We start from the raw sequence: 22,300 nt of genomic DNA, 5'->3' as shown, positions 1-22,300 counted from the left end.
TCAGCCAGAACAAAGTTTACTCTTTGAAAAGGGAAATTAAAATTTACAATATCAATCACACAATCAAAACATACTATAAATGAGGAGAAATAGAAATATAATCCACCTGCCTTCCTCCAAAAATAGTCAAAGGAGCAGACATATAGAGGACAAATATATTGAAATTAACAGAATATTTTTAAAGCAATTAGAAGATATCTAACAAAGAAAAGGATGGTTCTGATTAATAAACAAATGAGAAATTTAAGTAAAGAAATATAAACTGTGTAAACAGAACAGTGAAACTTCAGGAACTGAAAAATACAGTGAGTGAAATAAAAAATTGCCTGAATGAGCTAACAACAATTGGATACTGTTGTAGTTATGGAAATATAAACAATCCAAAATAAAGTCCTGAGGGAAAAAAGACTGAAAATAGGTGAACAAATACAAAATCAATTATAGAACAATTTAAGATGGTACATATGTGAAGTTATACATACAGAAGGCAAGATTTAAGATGCTGGGGCAGGAAAAAATTAAAAAATAATGACTTAAAATACCCCAAATTTGTTTTTTCAAAAACCAGTTAGCCATATATCTAAGAAATTAACCAATGCCAAACAGAATAAGAACAAAGAAAAGTATCGAGGTACTTACACTCAAATTACTAAGGACCAAAGATAGTGAAAACATTTTAAAGTAGCATGAGAGAAAAACATTATATACAGGCAAATGTATTGATGGGAATTACTGCCTGTAACAGTGTAAACCAGAGGGCAATGGAAGGGCACTTTGAAAGGACTGAAAGCAAAACAATGCCAAAATTAGAGGCCTACATCTTATGAAAAAAACTTTTAAAAATGAAGACAATGACATTTTCAGATAAATAAAAGCTGAGATATTTCATCTCAAGTAGATTGGCACAAGTAGCATGAAATGAAGTTATTAAGGCTGAAAGAAATGACATCAGATGAAAACTCAGATCTAAAGGAAGAGCGGAAAGGTGACACAAATGATAAATATATGAGTAAAATAAAGTACTGTCTAACTTTAAGTTTTTCTAAAAGGTAATTGATAACTTTAACAAATGTCAAACTAAAAAGCTTCTGCACAGCAAAAAAACAGTCAACAAAATGGAAAGCTGAATGGGAGGAAATATTTGCAAATTAGATATCTGGTAAGGTCCTAATATCCTAAATATATAACAAACTTATACAACTCAATAGCAAAAAAAACCCAAAAACAAAAATTCTAATTAAAAAATGGTTAATAGACATTTTTTCTGAAGATGATATTCAGACAGGCAGCAGGTATATGAAAATGTGCTCAAATCACTAATCATCAGGGAAATGCAAATGTAAACCACAATGAGATATTACTTCACACCTGTTAGAATGGCAATTGTCAAAAAGACAAAAGATAATAAAGCTGACAAGGAAGTGGCAAATAATGAACCTTTCTTGTACACTGTTGTGGGTGTATCAACTGGTACAGCCACTATGGAAACAGTGTAGCAGATCCTCAAAAGTATCAAAAATAGAACTATCATATGATCCAGCAATTAAATATCTGTATACATATCCAAAGGAGGCAGAATCACTATTTCAAAGAAATATTTGCACCCCATGTTCAGTGAGGCATTATTTACAATAGCCAAGACATAGAAAAAACCTAAGTGTCTATCATTGGATGATTAAACAAAATATGGTACATGTAAAATGGAATACTATTCAGCCATTTAGAAGAAAAATAAAATACTGCTATTTGCAACAACATAAATGTATGGACCTTGAAGGCATTTATGCTAAGTGAAATAGACAGAGAAAGGCAAATAATGTATTATCTCACTTACATGTGGAATCTAACAAAAATACAGATATACAGAAACAGACCTTAGATTTGTGTATGTCAGATTTGGGGGTTTAGGGTAGGAATTGGTTAAAAGGTACAAACATTCAGTGATAAAATAAATAAGTTCTGGAGATGCTATGTACAACATTATGACTATCGTTAGCAATACTATAATGCATATTGGAAAGTTGCTAAGGGAATAAATCTTGAAAGTTCTTATCACAAGGAAAAAATGTATAACTTTGTAAAATGATGGAAGGTAATTAAACTTTTAATCATTTCACAATATATACATATACAAGTCATTATGTTGTACATCTTAATCTTATACAATGGTACATGTCAGTTATATTTAAGTAAAACTTGGAAAAAAAGAATTTCTACCATTCCTAAAGTCTCCAGAAATTGGAGAAGGAAGTGAACTTCTCAATTTGTTTTACAAGGATAGCTTACCCCTCTACCAAAACTAGACAAAGACATTACAAAAGAGAACATTTTAGACTGACACCTCCATTGAACATATATGCAAAAATATCCTTAGACATATTGCCGTGTCATTCCCAGCAATACAGAGAACAGTGCATCATGACTAAGTAGGGTTTATCCCAGGAATGTATGATTGATTTAATACTAAAAATCAATGTAATTCATTATTTCAACAGAAAAAAAAGAGGAAAAGTAAACAGTTTCCTCAGTAGATGAAGAAAAACCAATTGACAAAGCTCAATTCTCATTCAGGAAAACTTTCAACATAGGTGAATAGAAATTCTGATTAAAGATACCCACAAAATACCCCAATAAGTATCATACTCAGTCGTGAAACACTTTACTTATTTGCCTTAAGATCACCAGCAACGTAAGGATAGACATTGTAACTCTATTAGAGTTGTAACGTGGCAAGGAATAAATATTGTGATGATTAGTAAAGAACAAGTAAACCTATCTTTATTTGTAAATGGCATTATTGTATAAATAAAAAGTCAGAAATCTACAAAAAATATTAGGATAGGTCACAATTTACAGGTCGGTGTACTAACTTTAATTGTTCGTTTAATTTCCTGATTTTGATCATTTTACCATAAAAAACATGTACAGGATATACAGGATACTGTAATTTTCATAAGTGCTCACCTAATTATTTGGGGGTAAATGGACACAATGCCCCAATAATTCGGTTGAATTATTTAGAAAAACATGTATTACTAAATTTTAATTGATTTTGAAGAAATATGCTTCCATCTTCCCCTCAAATGTTTATACACAGTAGAGATAAATATAATAATAAAGCACATGGAGCAAAATAAATATAAATGAAGAAAATGTCTAAGGAATATGCAGATATTTCTCAAACTGTTCTTTTAACTTCTGTAAATTTACACTGGTTTCAAAATAAAGAATTAAAAAGCAACAAAATATATTTCTATATACTCAAAATATGGAAAAGAAATGAAAATGTCATTAAAATCTTTAAAACATTAAATATGTAAAGATAAATTTAACAAGTAATGTGCAAAATCCCAATATTGAAAACTACATTTCTGAGAGGCATTAAAGGAGACCTAAATAAATAAAGGGTGTATCACATTCTTGAATTGAAAGGCTTAATATTGTAGATGTCAATTTTATATTAAACTATAGTTTCAATACAATACCAGTTAAAATTGCAGCAGACTTGTAGAAAAGGACAAGCTGGTTCTGAAATGTATATGGAAATGCAAAAGACCTGAAAAGCCAAAACACTCATAAAAAAAAATGTTGGAGGAGTTGTGCTACCTGATTTCCTAGAAAGCCACAGAAACTGAGATTGGGGTGGAGGCATAAGGTCAGAATGAGCTGTTGAACAGAATAGAGTTTCCAGAAATGGATCCGTATTTATATCACTGACTGACTTTCAACAGAGGTGCCAAAACAATCTGATGGGAGAAAATGGTGCCAGAACAATCAACAACCAAGTGAAAAATGCAATGATGTTTGACATCTGTCTCCTACCATATTCTAAAATTAATTTGAGATAAACTGTAGCTCTAAATCTAAGAGCTAATATGATCTATCTTTTAGGTGAAAATTTAGGATACAACTTTGCTGTACTGAATGGGCAAACAATCATTAATCATGAAGGAAACAAATCATATATCAGACATCAACAAAATTTGAAACTTATCATCCACTGTTACAAATTTGAACAGCTAACCACAGATTGGGAGAAAATATTTTTCTCAATGAGTATCTGACAAAGAAATATGTACATCTCAATAATAAAAAAACAATTCAGTAAAAAGGTCATTCCATGTGAACAGATATGAGTAAGGAAGTAATAATGGCATGAAAAAGTACTCAATATCATTAGATATTAGGAATTTATAGATCAAGTCATAGTGAGGTAACACTACATCCATTAGAAACAACAGAAAGGTGACAACAGTAACTCGTGAGGATATGGACACTTGTAGTTCTCATTCTTTGTGTGGAAATGTATAAAATGATTATACAACCACTTTAAAAAATGATTTTACAGTTTGAAAGGAAGTTAAACATGCATGTAAATATATTACCTATGTAAATATATATGTGTGTGTATATGTATTATTTCTGGATATTTGCATAATAAAATCTGGACTGACCAGAGGATTTGTAATACAAAAACTTAGAGAAGCTTTATTTGCTTTATTAAAAACAGGAAACTCTCCAATTGTCCCTTAACAAGTAATGGATAAACAAAATGAAGCATTTCTATACAATGAAATTCCATTCAGCAGCTTAACAAGAATGCTGATACACTCGACAATCTGAATGAATCTCAATAACATGTGGTGTAAAACAAGCCCCACACCAAAGAATGTATAATACATTACTTCAATTATCTGAATTTCTAAAATAGGCAAAACTAATCGATGGGGAAAGAGTTCAGAAAAGTGGTTCCTCTTTGGAGCCTCTGTAAAAGGGCAGGAAGGAATTGTGAAGAAATGCAAAGGTCTTTTATCTTGATAGGATGTAAATAAATTTTGTCAAACTCATCATATATGCTTAAGATCTGTACATTTCACTATATACAAATGATACTTCATTTTTAAACATAAGTTTTAAATGACCCATAAAAGAAAAATAAAGAAGAAATTTCTCTTTGATTGGAATAATGAACCTAGCTGTGGAAATGAAAAATGAGGTAATGTCAGCCATTTACACATAGGGTTTGACTGCTGCTCTTGACATTTAGCTTGTATTTATTAGAAAGTTTACTTTAATCATCCTTTTTCATCTGGCTAGTTTATAGAGAGACTAAGATTTCACCATTTACTTGTTAGAAGTTTCTGTATGGTTTCTTATTCAGCTGATTAACCAAGTCATTCAAAAATTGGCATATGTATGTTCTCATTAGAGAAAGCCTGTATCTTCTCTATATAAGGAAAATCTTTATAGGTAGCTGCAAGGATATATTAAAGTGTTTTGATAGAAAATAGATTACACCAAGCCAATCATATTATTAATTTGACACCTTATTGATATTCTACTTTATTTTTATTCCATTTATCGAGTTCAAAAGATTATACTTTCTGCTACAATTAAAATAATAAGATAAATAATTGCATTTGAAACTTTGGACTCTGATGGATTCTAACAAAACTTAGTGATACTAATGTGCTGTAGCATTGATACGGTTCTTGTATCTGTGTTTTTAAATATCAAGGATGGTTACTGCTGAAGTGACTAGAAAATTAAAAAATGATTTAGTTAGATGTTGCCTTGATGCCTGCAAGTAAAGAAACATCTATTAGGGAAAAAAAGCTTTAAAATTTAAAATTTAAAAATGTCTTTAAAAAGGGAAAAGTAAAAAAAACTATGAACAAAAAAAACAATTATTAACAATTTGAAATGAGTTCCACTGCATATAGGTAATATCTCTAATATATTCTGATTAAGTTTTCTGCATTTGAATGCTTTTATATAGAATCATTTTTTTCTAGAACACTACAAGTTATTATATGTTACTACATGTAAAAATTTTTTTTTTATCTACACATACTCAACTTGAGATTAGATTAGTCTGATTTTGCCCTTTGAAATAGGATTTTGGTCTAATCCTTTGCAGGAATATTTTAAAAGAACGTAAGATTTTGTCATTTCAGATGTTTGTTTTCCCTAAGGGAAAAAAAATGTCTATGATGAAGAGTGTACTGAATGTTGAAACAATGGCTACCTTCTAATTTTATTCCTGGCTGTTTGCCCAGTTCTTTTGAAGGACTTAATAATATTGTTTCCTGATGATGCCTAGAGGTGAAAAGAGACAGTGTCTAGTGGTTCAAAGCAGTTTGAGTGAGGTAATCAAACCGAGCTGGAAAATGATCTATCCCTGGTGACATGCAACTGGGAATTCTGAAGGAGTTCACCAAAGGAAAGAGTTTCTAATTAAATTATTATTTAATCCCAATTCTCTACCTATTCATTCAGTTTAAATCAATAATGACAATGGGATTCCTCTTGGTATTTCACCAGCTGAGGAGAGAAAAATATGCCTGAAGAATAACAGTGTAAAAAAAGATAAATTGATGCATGCTCATTTTGATCTTTAGATGTTTCATGGAGTTAATTGTTTTGTTTCAGAAATATGAGATGACATCAGATACATGGCTCTCCAAACAGGTTGGTAGTCTGTTCATGTCACATTTTAGCCATTGTGCTATCCTATTCACCCATTTATTATGTGATAATTTTCTCTTAAAAGTTATTTTTTCAGTAATATGACTTTAAAGGTTTGTTATGTTTGACTAAGTGAGTCTTTTCCATTAAAATATTTATGACTTAGCCTTTCTATGATATCATTTGTGAAAACATTTTTTTATAGGATATAAATTGCAGAATAACTACTAGGATGCATTTTCAGGAGCATTCATATAAACAACATGCAGATGAAAGAGAAGAAGTTCTGACCCATTAAAAAGTTGTAACACACCATTAGCATTGCTCAAATTGTCCAGAAAATAAACCAAATCTCCACCTAAAGTGGTAATGTGGAGATTATTCAGATGAACACTCTCTCCTTAGATGTATCCTAGTTCATGATGCTAGTTTGTGACATAAATGAAGCTGGAATCCAGATGATCATGATAGAACAACAACCAAATGACTCTACAACAAAAATCTCATAATGGATATTTCAGAAGGAAACAAAAGTAGATTATCCAAATATGGCTAAACTAATTTACAACTAACTCCATAATTATGCTTTGCAAAGGGAAGTGTTTTCTTCCGTGTGCTTTGGTTTTGATATGTGTCATACCACCCTTTTACCCATTTTCTCCATTCTAGACACATTAGCATTCACATTCAGAGGGTCTTTTTATGATCCCTTCTTTCTAAGTGGAATCTTCTCAGCTACTTTCTTATGCGAAGGCTACTCATTTTTCAAACCTCTGATTAAATTGCTTCCATAAGAATAGTTAAGAATCATCTCCTTCAACCACCCTAACCAAATCTCATCCCCAGAGTTTTCTTAAAATTCAAGTGTAATATTTGTGTAATACTTACATGATTATTTCTATGATTTTTTTTAGTAAATTCACAAGGATAGGAAGGGTATTTATTTTTTGCTTCCATTGTAAACCCAAATACCTAATACAGTCTGATTAGATAAAACAAGCTCCACAAATACATGCTAAATAAATAAAGGAAAGGAGTAAGAAGGCTAATAGTCTAAAACTTTGCTTGTTTGAATATAGGCATACTCTTATCATATAATGTATCTATCTATAGATAGATATTAACTATTCAATCTTAGTGTGAAAAATGAGAGTGGGGAAGAAAAAGCCCTTAATTTTGTAGCCAATAATGGACTCTCACAAAATTAAGTTAGATTCTGAAAATAAAACAATGAAACACAGTAACATAATGGATATTCATACATTCTGTATTGTTTTGCATTATTAAACCTGTTTTGCTACCTTTTATATTGCCAGTAACATTCATAATAGTCTAACATACATCAACAAAATAAATGCATGTTCTTTTGGAATTATGTGTTCTATACCTTAAATCCCAAATTTATGAATGTTTAATATAAACTTTTTCTTTAAGCAAAGAAACCAGTTATCAATTATTCAGTAAGAAAATACAGCTGGTAGTTTGTCACAGTTGACATTTTCTCCAGAAACTCAAATGGAATTTCATGAAATACTTAGAATTTGATAAAATCTAAAGGATGAGAAGGTAGTAGTAATGGGATGAAGTAAATTTCTAACACAATTAGAAATTTAATAGAATCATCATATGCTCACTTTCTCGATAGGAGGAAGAACAGAGAAATGTGGGCATGTTCAGACTAACTTTCAAGAGACTTGAGATAACCAGTGTACAAATGTTTGGTCAAGTGATAAAAGTTGGTATCCCCAGTTGATTGATTTGCATGTCATAAATTCTGACTTGCTCAAGGTCATGAAAGTGGACAGTGAGATCGGTTATACTTCCTTTATTTGATGGTAGGAAAGAGTTTGCATGTTTATAGCCAGCTTTGTCTAGCAATGAAGGTTTTAAACCCAACAATGCATTTGAGATTATAGTCCCCATCTGCTCCTTTACTAACCTATTTATAAGGCACTAGAATTGGAAGAAACAGAGGCTAAAAAGGAGAATGCTCAGATATCCCCATACCATAATAAAAGCAAAGAACAAAGGGAGAATGTTGAATAAAGGAGGAGCTAATAGGTTGGAGTCAATGTGGTGGATAGGGTGATGCATATAAAAAATACTTGCCCTTTATACACATGCATTCATCTATTCAATTATGAGTTGGACCCCTACTGTGTCCTAGGCAATAGAGCTAAAAAGATAAAATTGCAAACTTAGTTTAATTATTACTTGCCTAGTGAAGGAAGTCAACCATATAATAGAGTGCATTGAAAGCCAGGAGAGAGATGAATACAGTGCACTTTATAGAATTCATGTGGAGAAATTTCTTAAGCTGGAGAGCTCTCCAACTAAAGAATTTGGAAATGGTTTCTGTTCCATGAGTTAAGTTAAAAATGAGTAAGATTTAGCATAAAAGGAACAAAAAAGTTGTTCCAGACAGAAACCCATGTACAAAGGCAAAGAGAGAGATATCCTAGATGGGCAAGAGATGGGACATATAAAAAATTATTGATCCTATCACAGTCAAAGATGTGATTCACTCAGTTAAGTATTGTCAGTATTTATATATGTCCAGTAATGCCATTTTCCCATCCTCGAATTGTATATTACTTCATGGCATTAAATGTATTTTATTTTCATGAGTATCCATAAAATAGACAAGAAAAATATTCTTATATTTCTGTCAAGGGATGTTCTGACTAATAAAGCTAGAGTCAGACTTTCAAGATTATTAAAATAGTTATTCATTCATTCACATATGTATTCAGTAAGTAATTGTTAAGCCTAGTTTTTGTGACACCGTCCCATGTGCTGTCATTTTACAGTAGTGAAGAATACAAGATTCCTGCTTCATGGAGCTTACATTCCAGAGGAATATTACCTACTTAGGCGCCTACCTGCCTACATACATACACATGCCCATTCATATACAAAAAAATACATACATACATAAAATATAATATTCAGATGGTCTTAGGTGCTATGGAAAAAAAATGGAAAGTAGGTAAAAGTGGATGAGTGATTCAGATAGAATTGGATGGTCTGGCTTTCCTGCTCACCCTTTTCATGGGGTAATCTGAAAGTAACTCACTGATAAGGTGACATAAAGCAGAGATGTGAAAGAGAGAGAGCCAGATTGAGAGAATAAAAAGTTCAAAGGCCTGGGAGCAGGAGTGAGGCATAATGAGGAAGCAGGAGAAGATAAGGTCAGAAAGAATGGAGGACCAGAACATCTAAAAGTGTTTCTAGGCCATTTTACAGACCTATAGAGGAAACCATATCAAAGCCTTTCTATTTAACCATTTGTGCTATCACTTTCACTAACCCAACAGGAAATAACTCAGTGTTTTGTAGGGTAAATCCATTTTCCCCTGGAGCAAAAGAAAGCAATCTATATACATAGCTTCCATCATTTAATTTTCAAAATATAATTCTATTTATTTAACATGCCACCAAAGTTTAATTAAAAAATCATCAAATGGGCGTTTGTGTTTGTTTTTGTGGAAGGGTGGGCAATGAGGATGGGAAACTTGAATTAAATGATTTTCAATGGATTCCTTCCAATTTTGCAACACTTTGGATTCTGTATTTTCAGTAAATGTGTGCATACATCATTAGGAATGTATCTCCAACTAACTAGAGATGCTGAGTGAAAGATTTCAGAAAAATGTATTTAATATGGTATGCTATAAAATTTTTTTAAATAAAACTATTTTGGTAAACTGATATAGATGTTCCCATTTTCTTTATCCTTGAAGGATAAATTGCTAAATACTGTCATATCTTACATGAAGATACCAAGGTTCTTTTTTGAACTTACTTAAAAAGTTCTGTTAATCTTATTGTGATGCCTTCCTATCCTTTATGTGAGAAACTTCCCCATCTGTCCCACTACTCAAACCTACGTATATACACAATGTTCAGTTCACTCCATGTTGAGTACACACAGTACTGAGTTTACTTTAAAAAAGAGATACTATCATTAATTTATTTTTTAAATAATATGATTATTTTCCAAACTAATTCTGAATCAGTAGTTGGTCTAATCCTTGCATGAATTAGCCATAGTGGGCAGCACAAATTTTACATGCCATTTTGAGGCTGTTTATATGGACTTCTGTATTTTAGAATGAGGAGCCTGTGTTTTCCAGAGATGGCAGCAAATTCTTTATGACAGTTCCTGTTAAGCAAGGGGGCCGTGGAGAGTTTTATCACATAGCTATGTTCCTCGTCCAGGTGAGTGTTGGCTTTTTCTGTGGTTTTGTTTCACTGCCATAATAGCTGTAAAGGTACATTTCTTGTAGCGTTTGAACCTAAAGCTAATGCCTGTGAAATCCAGCCATATATCCAAACTCAGGGATGTTTTAGGAAGAAGATCCGTATCCATATCTATAAACTTAACCTGTACTTCCTATAAAAATGTCTCAGCACTCAGTAAAACTTAGTGAGCCACACATGTGCTATGAGTTGACACCTTTGGGATATAGAATTTAATAATCAAAAAGTACCCAAACACTGGGAACATCTAGAGATTTTTCATTCAACAAATGCATATTACCTATTTAGTACAAGGAATATTTTCAAGATATTATGAAAGGCTTAAATACCTGAAGCAATCTAAATGGCCATCAAAAATTGAATAGTTGAATGAATTTTGGTACACCCTCAAAGGGAAACACAATGCAAACTTTAAAAAAATAGTATAAAACAGATTTTTGTATGTGTCATTATGGAATAGAGTCTGTTATATTTTTATGGACTTTCTCTTAAAAAGAGGGAAATAAGTTATTTTTCCTCTATACTTCAAGTGAATAACCATTTACACAGTTATTTAATTATTTTAAAAAATCAGTGAATTCACAATGATTTAAATTCAACAAGGTTAATGAGTTAATTAGAATCTAATTTTCAATTACAAATATTCATGAGAAATAAAGTTTCCTTCAAAATCAAATAAACATCCTAGTGTCACAGGTAAAAGACAATTTATAAAGATAAAATATTGTGGATAAACGAGAATCACCTATGAGAATTTTATCAACAAACTAGCCAAGAATCAGTTTCATATGTACAAGATACAGAGTAAATAAATACGTGGCAAAAAATCTCTAAGCAATCTGGCTATTTTTGTGTTCTTAGAACCTGCAAGTCTTATGCATACTCCCAAACTTTCATCATTATCTGTATACATATTTATATTGAGCAGCTCAGTGCCTTGAATTCTCAAAATCTTGTATCAATAGATTAAAATTTGACACTTGTCTTGGTTCTGTACCTACTAAGATATTTGCCATGATTTTAACTTTAATTTTAACCAAAGATGAAATAATTTGGGCTATACATAATGTCCACAATAAAGATGTAATTTTCATAGTGTTTCATTAAGTTGGAAAAACAGGTTATAGGCTAATATGTAATGTGATCTCATTTATATTTTAAATAAATATAATCATATATAAATAAAATTTTTGGTGATTTTACTTCCAGCTATTAAAATTATTGTATCAGATAGGTGAGATTAAGGATTTTTTTTTCTTTTTTAATGTGAGCTAGAGGAAGTTTCACTAGAAAATTGCTTTACCTGATTAGCTTTTGCTAGCTAATAGTAAACTTGGTTATCATAAGGAGTAGGGAGATATTTTGGTGATAATAATAAATCACATTTTCCAAATCCTGCAATTGACTGACATTTTATTGGATTTTTAAATCAGTATTTTATATTACAGAACTGTGTAAAAACCAAGGTGGTCAAAACTACATACAAACTATGAATATTTGTAAGATATAGTGAAGGATAGGGAAAGATATATAATACATTTTTATACGTACAGTTTCAACAAAAAAATAATCTCTTTGATGAATTAAGAAGAGAAATAGTGTCTTGAAAAGTGGGGATTCTTGTGGGTGATGGGGGATGATGTTGGCATGTAGGAGTTGAGGCATTTATTCACCTAACAAAAGTTTCTTTGTAAGCCTTGGGAAGAAATACCTTCTGTACCCAGTCAAACAAGCCTAAAAGCAGTCTAACTGATTATTTCTGCAATATTCAGAACAACTTCATAGAGCAGATGTGTTTACTTTGTTTCTTTTCTATATGGAGATTAGAACAAAGTTTTCACTGAAGTAGGAAACATTGTAACCTATTCTGGTTGCAGTTCAGAAAACTGGTGCTTTGCCTCACTGAGAAATAAACATGACTGCATGATTATTTATGGGTATTTTAGCAACGTGACTAAAATTAATCTACTTTGTTAATGAGTCAGAGGTCAGTACTTAACTACAACTGATATATGTTTACACATACACACAGCCATGCAGGCATGCGAGTCAGAGGTCAGTACTTAACTACAACTGATATATGTTTACACATACACACAGGCATGCAGGCATGCACACACACATATACACATATAATTTTAGAAAATAGTTTGAGTTTCCTTTCCTCAATTTTTTGGAAAATAGCTAACAAAAAAGGTTTTACATGAATCTTTTATGATTACCATATTGGGAAATATGTATATATAAAAATATATACACACACTATAAAAATTTATAAAATTCTAAATTGAATTAATAAGGAGTAAAGGAGTGTATAAAACAAAACATAACTTCATCACTCTACACTGTCAGATTATAAATCTATTGGTGTATGTATTTCCAACTCCTTTGTAAATTAAAAAGTATGTAGTTTTCCTGCAAGGGTGCAATCAAAGCAGATAATAGATTTGTAACATGTAAACAATATGAGCATTTTCTCAAATCATTTAATTGCATTTTTAATATTTCATATTATTCTTAAATGTGATTTTAATAGCTACTCAACCTTTCAAGTAGCTGTATATAAATGAATCAATTTTAATCATTAAAGTTCTTACATTTTTTGATACTAGAAATTATTCAAAGATAAATATTCTCATATATAAATGCTCATTTATTTATGATTATTCGCAGAAAAATATCTTTTTAAGATATGAAAAGATAGGTAAATATCTATTTGTTTAAGTTGTGATATAGAGCAACAAATGGCCTCTTCAAAACTAGTGCAATAATTCACAGTCTGAATAGTCATGTGACATTGATGACTTTTTTACCCTCTTTTCCTTCCCTTGACATGCTGGAGGATTCCACTTAAAATTGATGTGCTCAAAAAATGAAAAATGACGGAACAGAGAGCTTGGCAGCTGACAGTCAGGGAGACCATCTCTGAAATATTTGGTGTTCGACTATAGTAGAGAGCTTCCCCAGTGAATGAGAATATGTTTACGTTTTTAAATATCATACTAAATGAAATAGTAAATTTTTGCAAACATTTTGTTGTTTTACAGAATCAATAGGTAGATAAAAACCATTAATTAGAGACCAAGCCACAAAATTAGTGATTTCAGGTTATTTTCATTATAGAAAATGATGGTTGTCATTACAAATATTTCAGTGTTTTTCTCATTAAAAAAAGTCCTTACTGAAGTAATTCCAAAAAACAAAAGTAGAAAGAATTTATTTATTTATTTATTTATTTATTTATTTCCTTCCCATCTTCTCCATTTAGACAGGATTATAATTTTATGCAGACTAAAGTATTTCATCTTGCATACTCTTCCCATAATGCTAAATAATTTTTAAAAACAATGCCTTAGAAGATTAATATTTAGTTGACTGGATGTAATAGTGAACCATTTTTAGTCAATGTTTAATTTAGTGACAATTTGTTGTAATTATAGATGTCACTTTTAAAGAAAGCTTATTTATATTACAGATTATTTCTTTAGTTTGGATTAATGGAATTGGAATCCCTGGATCAAAAGTAAAATATTTCTAAACCAATACAGTACATATATTTCCAGATTACTTTGATATGAATGTGTAATAGAATTTGTGAGAGCTTTCTCAACTTTTATATATTCCATTAAAGACAATATTAATAAAAACAAAAAGTGGCCTTTCCAAGAATCTATATAGCTAAAACAACTATTTGGAGCAGAGCATGTAGTATGCAATGTTACTATCAGTTTGAACCAAACAGTGATGAAAATTTTCATTTACCTCAGGCCATTAAACTTGGGGTTACTTGAGAAATTTCCCTTTCCTTTCCTTCCATAGAATATGTTGTGTAGACTTCTAACTTCTGAATTCCCGTATCTGGAACTATAATATACTACACCTTAAAATGCAGTCTGTGGTGAAGGGAAAGGCTTTTGTCAAAGACATGGCCACCTTTTTTCTCAGATATGGGGTAAGCGGAGTTTCAATCATTTTAAGTGGTTCATGAGTGTAAGCAATTGCCCTGTCATCTTCCTAAATTGTGTCAAGTGAAAAATTATGTATGTTGGTGAATCCATTCACTTTTTCTATTCAGCAGTACAAAGTTTTGCCCATGAGAGATGATGATTTCACTTGGAACAATTTTAAATGCCATTATTCACTGCAAATACTGTGGAAAATAGCATGCCCCCAGTCCACAATTGTATCACTTAATCAACCTAATACAATTTTTTCATTAAATTTCACTGCTGTATCTGATTAAGAAATTGTCTGAAAACAATTAGCCCACCTCATGTGATGAATAGACAGTAAATTAAAACATGCTATTTTTAAGCACTGCAGTATTTTCCATATTTAGAAGCTGTAAAAGTTAAACAGAATTTAATATAAGAAATTTGAATGAACAGTGTATAATTAGGTAAAAAACAAATGTCATTAAACTTGATGCCAATATGTTTTCAATTTGTATATAAAATATAAATGAGTAATTACTTTTCTTTTGATGGGAATCTCTACCAATTGAAGGTGAGGTGTCTGATATTTAATGTCCAAAATAAAAACACTCTATTTTCATCCTAGACTTCCAGCCCTCCTTGGAGAATGAATGAAGTCACTAGTTTTATTGTTGTTCATTCTAAAATTAAAAGTGAGCTATGAGTTTAAAGCATATTGTCATGTTGCCTTTGTCAAAAGTCCACTATGGTTTCATATTCATAATCAGTGGTTATATTTTACTAAGTTAATATAACAGATCATGGTTGCACAGAAAGAAAGAATTATTACTGTGCAGTAATGATGATTATTCTTTCCTGCCTGTTAAATTACCTTGGTTGTTATTGTAATTCTCCTGAAGGTGCATTAAAAACTAACAGAAGTACAGAGAGCCCTTTTTGGAGGCAGGTCAAGTCCCCTGATATTTATCTTGAACTTATTTTATGGTCATCTACCATAGTCTGATTTTTATTAGTATTACTTACCTGAAGTCCAAATCAAACTTTATATGCTCACTGATATGATATAATCTGATATGTATTACTGGAAAATAGCTTTAGATTATTATATAACAATATAACTTAAAATAAAAGATAAGCTATGCTATTACATGTGAAATGGGGTTCGGTTTCTACCCCAGTCAAGATTTGCCATGGAAAATATAAAGCAAAGTTTTTATTGTTGTGTGCACAGTTCAAACATTTTTCAAATCATTGGATTTTTTTCATGATCACTTTCAATGTGGACATTCTTCTGTCCCTTAACACACCCATACATATCAAATTCTCTAAAAAACAGAAAATATAATCAACCTAGAAATCTGTGAACCAAAAACTTCTCCAGATATGACAAATAAATGTACATAAGTACAGAACAAAATGTCTTTTTAATGTTTTGAAATGTTCATCTTGAAACTGGGCACCAAAGGTGTAGTAAGACTGTGAGATTTTAATATCCTGCCCTTGGCTCATTTAAAGCAAGGTCTGGAAATGAGTAAGGAGAACTGTCCACAGGGATGATGCCCATAAGAATTTGGTTATAATACATGTGACTTCAAAACTCTTTGTCAGCCTTTGGTCTGTGCCTATTTCAAATCACAGAAATTTGGTTTATCTTTCCATTCTTTTATCCTTTGATTCTGCAAATAATTGTAAATGCTATAATGTGTCAGACAGTATACAAACAAGTTAAAATAAAAAAGTCACGTGCTTTATGTTGACCTCACAAAGTTAGAAGTCTAGAGGACTTCCTTTAAGAACAAGGCATAGATGATTTATAGAGATGTCAGTATACAGATGTGTACCAATAAGACACTGAGAACTTTTGCAGGAAGATTCTGTTACTACATATGCATAGTGGAGAATAGAATACTCTTCTAGTTTCTGCTGCCAGTAGTACCGGAAAATAGATTTTATAATAAAACTCTCCCATATCAAAACCCCTAAATTATGGATATACCAAAAGTGCATTTGAAGTGTTACTCAGCTAATGGATTATATCCCCTAAATACAATACAAGTGAGTTGGAGGTGAGTAACAATAACTATAATTCCTAGAAACCCATACATTTACAAGTAAAATATAATGTCTACATTATCCATGGGCCCAATAAGAAATATATATAAGTGCATATTTAACATATAAATGAAAATTCAATGTTAGAATTTAGAAAAAAGAACAAAGTAAATTCAAATGTAGAAAGAAGGAAAAGAGAAATGCAATGGTAAAATTTAATTAACTAGAAAGCAAAAACAAAAATAAAAATGAGGTTTAACAAAACAATCATCTTCTTGGAAAAACTGATTAAATCTAATGTCTATCAAGGTTAATTTTAAAAGTAGCAAGTCTCCAAAGTATAAATACTGGAAAAGAGGCATAATTGCAGATTACTACAAATAATTTTATGGCAAATTTGAAAACTTGTGTTAAATGGATAAATTCTAGAAAAAAATTATCAAGTCTGATCTAAGAAACAAAAGGATGGAATAAATTCAACAAAAACATATTCAGAAATCTTGGAAATTTAGGAAAAAAGACAATTCTTTAAGCTAATAAAGAGATTAACTAAAGGCTTAGGGTAGCAGCGTGATCTACAGTGGAACATTAGTTACATTCCTTTTAAAAATCAGCATTGAGAAAGGAACCAAAATGAAGTAGTTGAATATGCACAAAACCAAAGATGACAGTTTAAAAAAAAATTACCACCTAAGAATAAGAGAAAAACAACTTGATAGAGAGAGCCACCTCTTGGAAAAGGGAAAGGTGGAAACTAGAGATAGAAATTCAGGTCCTTATAGGAAGAAAGTTTATTAGGTATCAGAATACACACAGATCCCCTCCTAACTGTGCCACCTTAAGGCGCTCCTTGGGGTACCAGTTCTTAAGGTACTAGTGCTGGTACTCCATAGGGACACTACCCCTTAGGGTACTAGGAATAGAAATCCAGTGAGTCACCTAATCTTGCACCACCTTTATGCATCTATATCCTAGAAAATCCAACATATTTACAAAACAAAAAATATGGCTGCCATTAGACATACAACATTATCATAAAAGGAAAACAGGAAGAAATAAAAATATTCAAGATAATCCTGCCCTAAAAACAACTATGAAGCAGAGGAGTACTATAAAACCATACTCCAAAACAATCAAATATCATTAAATAAGCATTTGTAGACATAAAATTATCAAATGAGAGATTCAAAACTTAGAAATGGCCTCATAAAGTAAGGAAAGTTGTAAACCAAAAAGTGACAGTATCAGGAGGAAAACTGAAGAAAAATACAAAATAATAATGGAAATAAAAGGTAAATAGATATTGCTGAAAATATACATACTACCTGGTATCAAAAAAAAAAGAAGTGAAAACAGCCAATAGAAAGAAATGAAATAAAGGAGCAGAAAAGATCATAGTTAAGATACAGAAATAAGATCCACCTGATGTTTAATTAAAGTTCCCAGAGAAGATAAGCAACACCATGGAAGAAAAGCAACATTTAAAACCATAATCCAACACCAAACCAGAGCAGCAAAAATGTTCAAGAAATAAAAGATAACTTTTGGGTAAGAACATTATTAAAATTATTAATATAAAGATAATGTACAAAACTAAAAAAGCTAGCCCAATTTCCTGACATTACAAAAATACTAAACTGCTGCTTTCAAAATAATTCATTGAACATATTATCCATAATAAATATGTAAGATACAGTTTTTTAAAGGGTATCAGTCATACTGATAAATGTAGATTGGCTTATCTTACATACTAACATTTTTAAAGGATTTTTCACATTGGCTCATGAAACAGAATACAATTGAATCTTTTTGCAAAATATACACCCAAAACAAAACGATTCAGAAAGGCCACATATCACAAGGAAGATATAACAGCTAAATAGGATTATATCTGTGCCCCATGCAGTACATTAGCCACCCTCATAAAGCAGAAATTGATAGAAATGACTACATATATATTATAAAACTATTACCTCTGTGTGTGTGCATGTGTGTGTGTGTGTGTGTGTGTGTGTGTGTATAAAATGTTTGGACACACCCAAATAAGAGATAATATATATACTTTTCATGAGTATATGGAACATTAACAAAAGTTAATCTTACCTTAGGTCATTTAAAGATCTCAGTACATTCTACAAAGTAGAAATTCTGTAAAAACATGTTATAATCAGAATAATACAAGCCTAGAAATCAATAATACATTTTAACAGGTTTTAAAATACATTTAACAGGCTTTCTGACTGGAATTTTTAAAAAGTAAATCCAACTAAATAATTCCTTGGAGAACCAAAACCAAAAATCACAAAATTTATGAGCTAGTAATAGTAAATACAAGACCGTTAATGCTTTGTACCAGAATCATTTCCCAGAACCAAACTTATTAAAATTAAATAAAAGAATAAGATTAAATGACTTCAACTCCCCATTAAAATAGCTAGAAAAACAGGAAAAATCAAGATAAATTGGGAAAATGGAAACAAATTTGAAGCAGAAATGAAGTTAAGAATGGAAAAATGCAGAACTAATAAATGAAAAAAAATGCTTGCTCTTTGAGCTCACACACATGTGCGTACATACAAACAAGGTAAAGTACAAACAAGGGAAAAAAGAGAAAGAAAACTTACAAAGTTAGAAATGGCTAGTGGGGAAAAACAAAGGATATTTTAATAGATCCCAGGAGTGTGTTTTGCAGAACTCTATGTCAATTAATTTGAAAGTTTAGATGAAATGAACATTGGAAATGCATTTAGCAAATTTGTCCCAGGAGAGAGAAAGAGTTTAAATGATTAACGACATTAAAGAAATAGCACACTATCAAAGAAATACACCACAAATGAACACAAGGCCCATGATTTCATCTGAACCTTACCAGACTTTTGAAGGTAATGTCAACATAATTTAAATTGTTCTACAATATGGGTATTCTTTACAGTTGCTATAAAAGCCTCTTGAAAAATTTAATACCAATTCCTAGTTTTAAAAAATCCAGGAATTGGTAGATAATTCTTAACATGATTGTATATCAGTAAATTATTTGTAACCTCAGTTTGAAAAGAGCTTTTAAACTATGCATCAACACTCAGAAACAATATAAGAGTATGTTAGTAAATTTGATTATAGAAAGATTATAAAAACAAAACCTTTTTGGCAAAAATAGTACCATAACAAATGTCAACAAAAAATAATAAACCAGGAGAACGTATTTGCAGCTTATGTCTCACATGAATGGATGTAAAGTATAAGAGGCTCTTGAAAATAGAAAAGAGAAAACACAAAAAAATTGATTGAAAGATAACACAAACATTAACAAGACTCAAATTAAACAATTATGTACTCAGCATAGTACATACAATGATATAAAAATAGACATAAATGTGTGTATGTGTGTGTGTGTATAGATACTCAGCTTTTAAGAAAATGCAAAATGTAGTTAGTTACACCACTCTACCTGTTCACAAGCTGAGTTTCACTGGAAGCCAACTGTGAAATGATTAGCCTGCAGGAGACCAAGATTACAGAGGAAGTCAGTAATTTATGAAGGACGGAAGGACGCAAGAGAGGGCAAAGAATGGGAACTGCACTGCCATATTCTGAACTTATTCCACAGAGAGTTGTGGACTGGGATGGCCCTTCAGAGAAGTCCCGAGTTAGGACAAGAGGACTGGTATTTTATACTCTAGTATTATACTCTAGTACTGACCAGGCTACCTTTGGATAGAGGCAGCCCTTGAAAAGCGGTATTATGTCAGATGAGGCCATTTTCTTCAGTTCTGGGAAATCCCCAAAGAAAACTGACAGCCAGGGGCCTTCGTCCAACAGCACTTCTAGCCTCTGGCGAAGAAGGCCCTTTGTTCCACAGGGAGTTCTGGTTGGCATATCATAGTGTCTGACACAGCACCATTTCTCACCTCCCAGACCAGCAAAAACTCAAACACTAAACAACTTACTCTGTAGCATGTCCTTGGGAAAACAGGTCCCTTATACATTGCTGGCAAATGTGCAAAATATTTCCCTTAAGGAGGAATATATCCTGAAATTATTTCCCTACACATTAAAAAACCAACATATACATAGGGTTAATCACTGCAGCACTATTTGAGATGTGCATCATCTGAGACTGTTTGAAGGAATTATGGTACATCTACACGATGGAGAACTATGTAATAATCAAAAAAGACAGAAGTAGGTCTATAACAACAGACATAGAACCTGTTCCATACTCTCTAATTTATATGTATGTGTGTAGTTTTACATTTATATAGTTATTAATTTTTTAAATTATGAAGATCCCCCCAAGAAAAGGAGGCATAACAACCTAATGAAAAAGAAAAAAAACTTGTATGTGATGAGTGAGAATGAGAGACCAAGACTTCTCTATGTGTATATGTATGTGTATGTAAATATGTAGAGAGTATATTTTTGAATCATGTACTTATTTTTAAAAGAAAATTACAAGAATGAGGACATCATTGAAATACTAACAGAAGAAAAATAAACCTAAATGTAAATCCGACTGGTATGAATTTTAACTGAAGACATTACACATGCATATGCAGAGAATATATAAAAATCTGTGTCTATCTATCCATCTATCTACTCTGAAAAAGCCTAGAACAAATAACATTAGGGTAGAAATGAGTACACCTACCCCCAGATCTTGAAATCTAAATACCATAATCCAGTAACAAAAAGCCCTTGGAGGAATGATTCATTACAGGTATTGGACATAAGTAAAATTATTTTGGAACATTTTATTGTATAGAAAACAAGGAAGTGCTCAAAGACTAATGTAATCATTCCCAAAGACTAGAGGGATTAGCTTGAAAGGGTTCCTACTAATCAAATTTTGACAATTTCAGCATCATAAAGAATAATGACAATAATGGAATATTGCATTAGAAAATGTTTAAATCTGAAATAGTAGGAGGAAGGGGGAGAGACAGAGAGAATGAACACACGTGACAGGAAAAGCAGTTCTTTTTACAGAAGAATACCACTTGATAAATATGGAAGAGATGTTAGAAAATCACTTTGAAATGATAATTTATTCAGAGAAAGGTCATGAATGGATGCCAAAACCAGTGAGTGAAAAGTTAATGGAGGAAAACTCTTCACATACTATGTAAAGATCATCCACTTTTAATTGAAGGCAAAATGCACTTTTTACAATGAAAATACCCTACCTCATAGCTACCACGTAAATAGCATTGTCATGAATGGGAAGACGTGTAATTGTGTGTTTCCTGATACAAAGCAGAAGATGTATCCAGCATCACCTATGTAATCTTCCCAAAATATTTAGCCTAAATTAAATCATAAGAAAGCAATCAAATAAGTGCAAAAGCCTGGATATCCTATAAGATCGCTGAGACAGGAGTCTTATAAATGGTCAATGCTGTAGAAATAAAAAAAGATGGACTGTTTTACTTTAAAAGAGACTAAAAATATGACAACCCACTGAATGGGTCCCATATTTAAATGGGTCCCATAAATTAAAACTATATATGAAATACATTAAAAATATGAAATACACATGAAATAGAACTTGTTTTAAGAGGACAAATTTGGAAACACTGAAATGT

The 22,300-nt window shown here is 31.4% G+C and overlaps 1 protein-coding gene across 4 annotated transcripts in view; it reads left to right on the top strand.

Annotated features, from left to right (window-relative positions):
* DPP10 (dipeptidyl peptidase like 10) overlaps positions 1 to 22,300 on the top strand; it is a 1,476,327-nt gene that overhangs the window by 1,397,044 nt on the left and 56,983 nt on the right. For all 4 annotated transcript variants that reach the window (XM_073241336.1, XM_073241338.1, XM_037017060.2 and 1 more), the window contains 2 exons: positions 6,433 to 6,471; positions 10,582 to 10,689. In XM_073241336.1, coding sequence (XP_073097437.1) covers positions 6,433 to 6,471; positions 10,582 to 10,689 — 147 coding nt within the window. The remainder of the gene's footprint in view (positions 1 to 6,432; positions 6,472 to 10,581; positions 10,690 to 22,300) is intronic.

This window comes from Manis javanica, chromosome 7, assembly GCF_040802235.1.
Source record: "Manis javanica isolate MJ-LG chromosome 7, MJ_LKY, whole genome shotgun sequence".
NCBI classification, from domain to species: domain Eukaryota; kingdom Metazoa; phylum Chordata; class Mammalia; order Pholidota; family Manidae; genus Manis; species Manis javanica.
This window is presented reverse-complemented; position numbering and strand designations above follow the sequence as displayed.